The sequence below is a fragment of the Microtus ochrogaster genome, chromosome 10, assembly GCF_000317375.1.
Source record: "Microtus ochrogaster isolate Prairie Vole_2 chromosome 10, MicOch1.0, whole genome shotgun sequence".
NCBI classification, from domain to species: domain Eukaryota; kingdom Metazoa; phylum Chordata; class Mammalia; order Rodentia; family Cricetidae; genus Microtus; species Microtus ochrogaster.
In genome coordinates, this window is record NC_022016.1 from 45,510,181 (window position 1) to 45,518,135 (window position 7,955).

Sequence of the window (7,955 nt, forward strand, 5' to 3'; positions counted from 1 at the left end):
CCCAGTCTCCCTGCTGACACTACATCCCCACTACAGTGTGAACCAGTCCCCCTGCTGACAGTGCATCCCCACAACAGTGTGAGCCCAATCTCCCTACTGGCAGTGCATCCCCACTTTGGTGTGAAGCCCTCCTCTCAACACTCACTGAGCAAGTGCCGGCTGGTGATGCCCCGCTCAGTGATGGTAGCCTCCATGGCACTGATGGAAGAGGGGAAGATGTAGGACTGCTGGAGGACTTGGGGCAGCTGGGGACGGTCTAGGGAGCTGAAGGCAGTGGCATTATACTGCTCAGTGCCCTCGTAGAGCTCCAGGGCAGTTAGCTCATTGCGCCGCGCCTTAGAGTTCCAATACTGGTACTGTGGGGAGAAGGGGAGGCAGTTTGAGTTTAGTGCTGTATCAACCGGAAAGTGAAGGTTACACTACAGATGCCATTCACAGCAGCTGCAGACTAAGGGAAAAGACCCAGTTGTCCCCTGCTCTTCCTCCTTGTTGTGACTAGGCTGTCCAAAGTTGTCCATAATACAGGAACTGCCAGGGTTCTCTGGAGTCATAGTAACAGCAGCCACCTTCTAGGAGCTTATGAAGTGCAGTGTTCTGAGCTAGCCCAGAGGAGACTACTACTGTCCCTACTTCACAATGCATCCAAAGAGCTCACAGATTAGTTCCAGGTTCTACACAGGAGAGGGAAGAGCAGAGCAAGGTCAAGCAGTCAGATATGGCCCCAGGTCCCACCCCATCTGGACCCTGTGCTGCTTTCCAGGGGCCTGAGGTCTTGAGAAAGCAAAGTGGCTGCTGTTTCTGGGAAGAACGTTAAGAGTGAGGGACCTCCTGAGCTACTCTGTGCCCTGGCAGTGACTCCTTACCACCACCCAGTTCTCTGAATGCACGAGGTGGACAGGGCCCTTGGCCTTCTTCTGCACGGAGGAGTGGATGATGCGCCCAGTGACACCATCAATGAGGAAGATGCCAATAAAGGTGCGCTCATGGTGAACATCTGTGCTCTCTGTCACCACAGCCAACAGGTTGGGGTTCAGACTCTAGGGAGAGAAACCACAATGACGAACTTTAGGAACTGTGATAGCATGTCATGTACTTGGCTCTCCGGTGAGCCCTGGGGCCTGAGGCCAATATGGAGCTCAACAGCTTGGGAAAGGAATCAGTATTGCTGAGCAAACTTGCTTTGCATATTCTAAGGACTGGGGCCCAAGCATGTCTTGCATGTCTCTTAACCCTCTCTGAAACCTTATGATACAGGCACCCCTCACAACATAGCTCTGAGGAGCAAACCCAGCTGCAAGTGTCTTCGTCTGCTGCGCCGTCAAGCTCACCACTACAGCTTTTTTTTGGTGGTGGTGGTGTTTTTTTTGGTTTTTCGAGACAGGGTTTCTCTATGGTTTTGGAGCCTGTCCTGGAACTAGCTCTGTAGACCAGGCTGGTCTTGAACTCACAGAGATCTGCCTGCCTCTGCCTCCCGAGTGCTGGGATTAAAGGCGTGCGCCACCAACGCCCGGCCACAGCTTTCTTTTGAGACACAATGTCTAAGCTGGCCTTAAATTTATAATCCCCCCACTTCAGCCTTCTGAGTGATGGAATTAAGAGTGTACCTTCCCTCCTATAAGGTAGTTTGTAGCCCACAAATCACCTCAGTGAATTTCTGATGGACTGATTAACCTTTAACCCCAGAAGACCATAGTCATACCTGTACTATTAATAAAACTAGCATCTAGCCCGGAGGTCACACAGCAAGCGCTGGGAGATGACACCCACAACCAGAGGAGGAAAGTATATTTGTTTAGGCTGGGCACATAGCTGGACGGCAGAGTACTTTTCCTAGCATGGCAGAAGCCCTGAGTACATCTACAGGACACACGCACTTCACAGACAAAATCAGTACACAAAGGAATCAATGGCTTGACCAGAAATCCAACACTTACTTTCCCTAAAGCCTTACTACTTGGACCAGCAAAATGCCTCAGCAAGTAAAGACAGTTGCCATCAAGCCTCCTGTCAACTGAGTCCCTACCCCAGGGCCCACATGGTGAGAGGAGACAGCCAACTCCCGCAAGTTGTCCTCTGACCTCCACACACATGCCACAGTACATGCCCCATTCTTATAAATACAAAGTAAATAGGCAACAAAATAATAAACAGGGCATGTTAGTGCATGCCTTTAATCCCAACACCCAAAGGCGGGGTGATCTCTGTGAGTTCAAGGATAACCTGGTCTACAAAGTTTCAGGACAGACAACCAGGGCTACAATATGAAACTCTGTCTCACAAAAAAATAAATAAATAAATCTAAAAATTATACATATTAAAAGCCGGCCTTCCTCATTGTCAGGCTGCTGCATCATACCTTATAGAGCACACTTCGATCCCCCATCACCCGGCCCTGGGAGTGCACGTGCTCGCTGCTGCGCTTCCCCTTCACCTTGACAACCCGCTGCACTTCTGGGGGAATGGTGAGCTCCCAACTCAGTTCCGTAGTGAGATCCTAGGGAAGAAAAAGAGCACGTGTGATTAGGAGATCACAGGGTCAGAGATGCAGCCAGGAGCACATGTGATCAGGGGACAGGCCTGAGCCAGAGACACAGTCAGAGGCATCCCACAGCTGACCCAGCCTGCAGTGCGGTACCTGAGGCCTATGCACTAGAGGACCAGAGATGCAGTCAGAGACATCTCAAAGCTGACCCAGCCTGCAGTGCGGTACCTGAGGTCTGTGCACTAGAAGGATCAGGAACAGACCCGGCTTAGGCTAGACGGATAGAAAAGTCAGTGATGTGACTGCTGAGTTTGATTCCCACGCCCAGATAAAGGAAGTCTGGTGTTGGCTGCACTGTAATACCAGCACAGCGAAGGTGGAGAAAGAAGGACCCCAGAGGGGTCACGAGACACACAGATGCATGTGCCCACACAGCGAACAGGTAGCAAGGACAACTGGAAATGGGATACAGGGATGTGTATATATGAGGGTGTTTTGCCTGCATTTATGTTTGTGCAGCACAGGAGGTCAGAAAAGTGTTGGATTCCCCTGGGGCTAGAGACACAGTTGGCGGTGCTGCCATGTGGGTGGTGGTAACAATCCAGGTCCTCTGGAAGAGTGGCCAGTGTTCTTCATCACTGAGTCATCTCTCTGGCCCCTCTGATATTTTTAATAAAAATTATATTAATAGGGGCTGGAGAAATGGTCCAGGGGCAAACAACCATCTGAACCATGAACCCTGGTTGCATGCTCTTTCAGAGACAGCAGCAAGGAAAGACGGTTAGGTGGGTGTTACTCAACTTCTCCGAGCTAGCGGAGTTTCACCCCAGCTTTTGAATCTATATATTTATAAATAGAATGATAGAAATTTACTTAAGGCTGCCTTTAGCCTCAGTGGGAGAACCAGTGCCCATAGGAACAGGATTTCCACCAGGCTGCAGCCTGTGTGGCCAGGCTGAGTTGTAATTGCTGGCTGAAATAGCAGTAGATTAAGGCACAGTCCCTGTGCCAAAGTTAAAACAACAACCCAGTATAAACCCAGTATGAAATGTGTGCCTTTGAATCGGGCACCAGGGCCACTGTTTAACCAAACAACAGGAAAGACCCACAGCACCTCCCAAGGACAGTCAGCTGCTTCCTCCCTACCTTCCGAAGCCGGTATCCACTAAGCCGCCCCTGCTCTGCATCCACCAAGTAGAAGAAGATGGAGGGGGCAAGTTCATGCAGCTGTCGCAAGACATTTCGAGTAGCTGGAAAAGCTGTGACCTTGAAAACACCCAGATAGCCCAAAAGTGTTAAATATAAGCTCAGAAACCTTGAAGCCCATTTCTCAAGAATCACTAGTGTTTGCCCGCAAAAGAAAGCTTTAAGCATAAAACAGTGAACCATAAAACCAGTCACTGGATCTATTAAAGGCTTAAATATGGCTCTGTTAAGAACTTCAGTGTTGCTGGGCAGTGGTGGCACACACCTTTAATTCCAGCACTTGGAGGCAGAGAAAGGAGGATCTCTTTGAGTTAGAGGCCAGGCTGGTCTACAGAGCAAGTTCCAGGACAGCCAGAGCTACACAGAGAAAACCTACCTCGAAAATCAAAAACCAAAAGCCAAACAAACAAAAGAAGCTCAGTGTTAGGGACTGGAGAGTTAGCTCAGTGGTTAAGAGCATATACACTGTTCTTCCAGAGGCCATGAGATCAAGTCTTAGAATGCATATCAGGTGACTTACAACCACCTATAGCTCCAGCTTCAGGGTGATCTGATGCTTCTGGCCTCTACGGATACCTGCACTGATGTGCACATATAAACACATAATTCAACTAAAAAACAAAACAAAACAAACTGGCCATGTATAACGAGTGGCGTGTGCCTTATGAACTTGGGTGCTCACAAGGGTAGTCATGTTGCTAAGGGTGGCCTGACACCCCGAACATGTGCTAACTGGTAAGTGGGCCACCTCTGTCCCAGTGCATGTCTGACAACCCATCCCAAACCCAGCTCCACACAGAAGACTCCACCCACCCAAGACAAAACACCTTGTATTCATCGTCCACCAACAGCAGCACCTTCGCGTAGTCTTGATCCATGACTGGGAGAAGTAAGGACTGCAAGATGGGGCGCTTCAGCACTGGGGGAGCCACCTGGCTCCACTTGCCAAAAATGGGGTTGAAGACAAACAGAGAGCTCATTCCTGTTTCCTACAATGGGCAGAAAACAGTCAGATCCAAACACAGAAGAAAGACACATCCTACAGGTGACCCAGGAATGTTGAGGTGTCAGCTGAACTCCTTGCTCTCTGGTATCTTAGTGGAGAGTAAACTCTTGGTCAAAGATGACTGGTTCCCTAGGCTGATGTGAAAAGGGAAAAGGCTGGACTGATGCTGGCTCCAAATCTAGCTAAGCAGTAGCATGATAAAGAGCAAATCTAAATCAAGACCAGGTCAAGGTAGCAGTACATGCCTTTAATCCAGCACCTTCAGATCTCTGCAAGTTCCAGGCTAGCTTAGTCTATATAGCTACTTTCAAGTCAGTCAGGGCTACATAGTGAGACCCTGCCCCAAAACAACAAGTCAAGCATAATTCAGCAATTTAAGATTGCTGGATTCAAAAGAGGATCTTCCAAACCCCACCTCACAATACAGCTAGAAGGGGTCCATGAAAATCCATTCAAAAATTCTAGAGGCAGAAACCACAGTGTAGCTTTGTGCCCTGTTTCCTCTCAGAGAGAAAACAGCCACTCAGCTATCAGGGACAGCCTCGCTAGGAAGGGAAAGCACTGGCTGAAGGAAGATCTGGCTCCTAACCAGTTCCACGTCAGAGCTGGAGGGTCCCTCCACCCAGGCCAGAAAATGGCAGAAACAGGACTTCCAACCCAAGAGCTTCTAATGGAATGATCAAGGCATGGGAGAAATTTCAACTGTGAAACACGCAAAAGGCAACACACAGAGGCTCCAGGCAGCGTGCCTGGCCTCACCTTGTCCTTCACCAGCAGCGTGCACTGAGGTGGGTGGGGAAAATGAGCAGTAGTCCTCTGGACCAACAGCTTAAAGGAGGAGTCCGGCTTGACATTGGGCAGATACTGTTTCCACAGAATGGTGCCAGAGCTGCTCTCGATGCCAAAGAGCTGCAAGATAAACGAACCCTTGGCTCACAACTAGAAAGAAACTGAAGAATTGATTTGATCCTTGCAAACTGGAACAAAGCAAGCCTGCTGCCGCTGCCTGCACCCGAGGTTTGCTTCCTATGGCTCATGTGCTCACCTTGCCTGAAGCTGTTACCATCACTATCATCTTCTGCAGGTTGAACTCATCTCTGGCCAACGTGTCAATGTTGATCTCATTCTTAATCTGGCTTCGGGGCTTGCGAGCATCGTAAAACATCTTCCAGAGATGGGAAGTCCAGGCCTGGAGCAGGATGAGCTGAGACGACAGGCGTTTCAGGAACATCCCCAGCAAGCCGTCTGGTGTTGGGGAGAAGGAAGGCACTCCCATCAGACTAGGAGTCCAGCAAGATGTGTGTTTTCCAGGAGGGACTTCTCCCTCTCCTATAGAACCTTCCAGTCATTCGCATTCCAGGCCACAAGTTCAAGGTGCAGTCTGTGTAAGATGCCAGCCGTCCCACACTCTGGTACAGAGTCCCACAAGCTTCTGGAACCTCCTTACCTGGTACTTAGGACTTCACCTGCCTTAAATCTTGTAATAGGAGACTAAGGGTAAGGAATCAGCCATGTAGGATGTAGTCATGCTGGGATGACCAGGGGAAGACATCTGGGTGCACAGCAAAGCCAGAGGGGTGTGGGTCTCAGGAGCAGTGGGAGCAGGTGCATGCATGAGTGGTGCCTCCATCTCCCAATGCTTCATTCTTCTTTGTTAACCTGCTCCCAGCATCCCTTCCTGCAATCTATTCCTAAGGCCATCATCCTCCCTTGTCCCTGACTCCATTGGTGAGGCATCTCTCTGAAAGTGTCCCTCATTAGAGATGTGACAAGTACATGATACCTTGGTTATCATGGTAAAGAGGGTCTTGGGAGTCTCACAGGCCCAAATTAAACCCAGGTTGTGTGACACTGAGAAAAATGCTTACTCCTTGTGCTTCTGGTCCCTCATCTATTACATGACATGCAACTCAGAGGCTTGTTACAAAGAACAGATCAAATGACATCCGTTTGGATTGAGTATGGTGCCTGGTACGTGGGAAGTGCTCACTCAGAGTATTATCTTTAGTCAGGCAGTGGTGGCACACGCCTTTAATTCCAGCACTCAGGAAGCAGAAGCAGGCAGATCTCTGTGAGTATTATCTTTGTTCATCTCTTTTCCACCAACCTCAACTCAAGGAGAGGCAGAGAAGCAAGTCACAAGCAGAGCAGTCCACACATACAGGGTGTGTGTCTCACTAATGCAAGTCAGAATAATGACCAAACGCTAGTCATGTGGGCAAGCAAGGCGCAATGGGCAGCAAAAAGCAGCATTTACCTTGAATCGCTGGGTCCAGCAGCAGAAATAGATAGTAAAGTCAAATTAATTCTCAGATTAAGAAAACATATAACACCTAGCAGTGTACCTGACCCAGAATTCTCAACAGTGGCCTACTAGATAGTGGGCAAAATGGACTAGGGGAGCTGGGAGAGGGAGAACACAGCGGGACAGACACGCAGGAATAGACTGGAGAGGAATGAATCATATTCATCAGATGCCCATCAATGGAGCCACCGCTGACTCAGAGAACACAGGGCTATGTCCAGTCAGCTCTCTCTAGACACATGTGGCTGTTGCATTTGAGACAATGGGTAGAAGTGTCTGACATGGAGCCTGACAATTTTTAGCACCCCAGGCAATGACACTTGGAACTAACTATAAAGTGAAGACATTGTTGTCTCTAGAGGGACTCAGTGAAACAGTAGCTGCATAAACCACTGGGCTACTGATGCACTGAAGACTAGACGTGGGACTCCTTCAAAACATCTGTCTGAACCAGAAGCTGGGGGCACAGTTAGATTCATAAACCCAGCTAACCCTCCCTGTGTAGCCTCCCTAGGTTCATACCTGCCTTCTTGCCAAATTCTCCTTCCAGTTCAGCCTGTGCCCCGGTCAGGGGGAGGTCCACCATCTCCAGGCACACCACTTCTGCCAGGGACTCCTCTCGGCTCCACAACACCACCTTCCCAGCTATAAGAAACCAGTTTGTGAAAGCTCAGCCTGGCTCCCTAGCCCCGAGGAGACTCTTAGAGGTGTCTCAGAGTTCGAGTCTTATGCAAAAGATCTCATGAACTGGGGTCAAGAGTCAAGCAAGAAAGATTTTGTATCTCATTTCATGCCCCTAAAGAACTGCGACAGACACACAGACAGAATATTGTATACATAATAAATAAATATTTAAAAAGGGGGGGGGGGCTGGAGAGATGGCTCAGAGGTTGAGAGCATTGCCTGCTCTTCCAAAGGTCCTGAGTTCAATTCCCAGCAACCACATGGTGGCTCAC

At 49.3% G+C, this 7,955-nt stretch overlaps 1 protein-coding gene across 3 annotated transcripts in view; it reads right to left on the reverse strand.

The window, feature by feature from the left end:
- Positions 1 to 7,955, reverse strand: part of Emc1 (ER membrane protein complex subunit 1) — a 22,782-nt gene that overhangs the window by 4,659 nt on the left and 10,168 nt on the right. For 2 of the 3 annotated variants that reach the window (XM_013348449.2, XM_005352941.3), the window contains exons 13-21: positions 7,522 to 7,644; positions 6,952 to 6,960; positions 5,740 to 5,939; positions 5,454 to 5,603; positions 4,516 to 4,677; positions 3,629 to 3,748; positions 2,357 to 2,494; positions 864 to 1,037; positions 146 to 356 (exon numbers count right to left, since the gene is read on the reverse strand). In XM_013348449.2, the coding sequence (XP_013203903.1) occupies positions 146 to 356; positions 864 to 1,037; positions 2,357 to 2,494; positions 3,629 to 3,748; positions 4,516 to 4,677; positions 5,454 to 5,603; positions 5,740 to 5,939; positions 6,952 to 6,960; positions 7,522 to 7,644 (1,287 nt within the window). The remainder of the gene's footprint in view (positions 1 to 145; positions 357 to 863; positions 1,038 to 2,356; positions 2,495 to 3,628; positions 3,749 to 4,515; positions 4,678 to 5,453; positions 5,604 to 5,739; positions 5,940 to 6,951; positions 6,961 to 7,521; positions 7,645 to 7,955) is intronic. The other variant, XM_005352942.3, reaches the window with a different exon arrangement.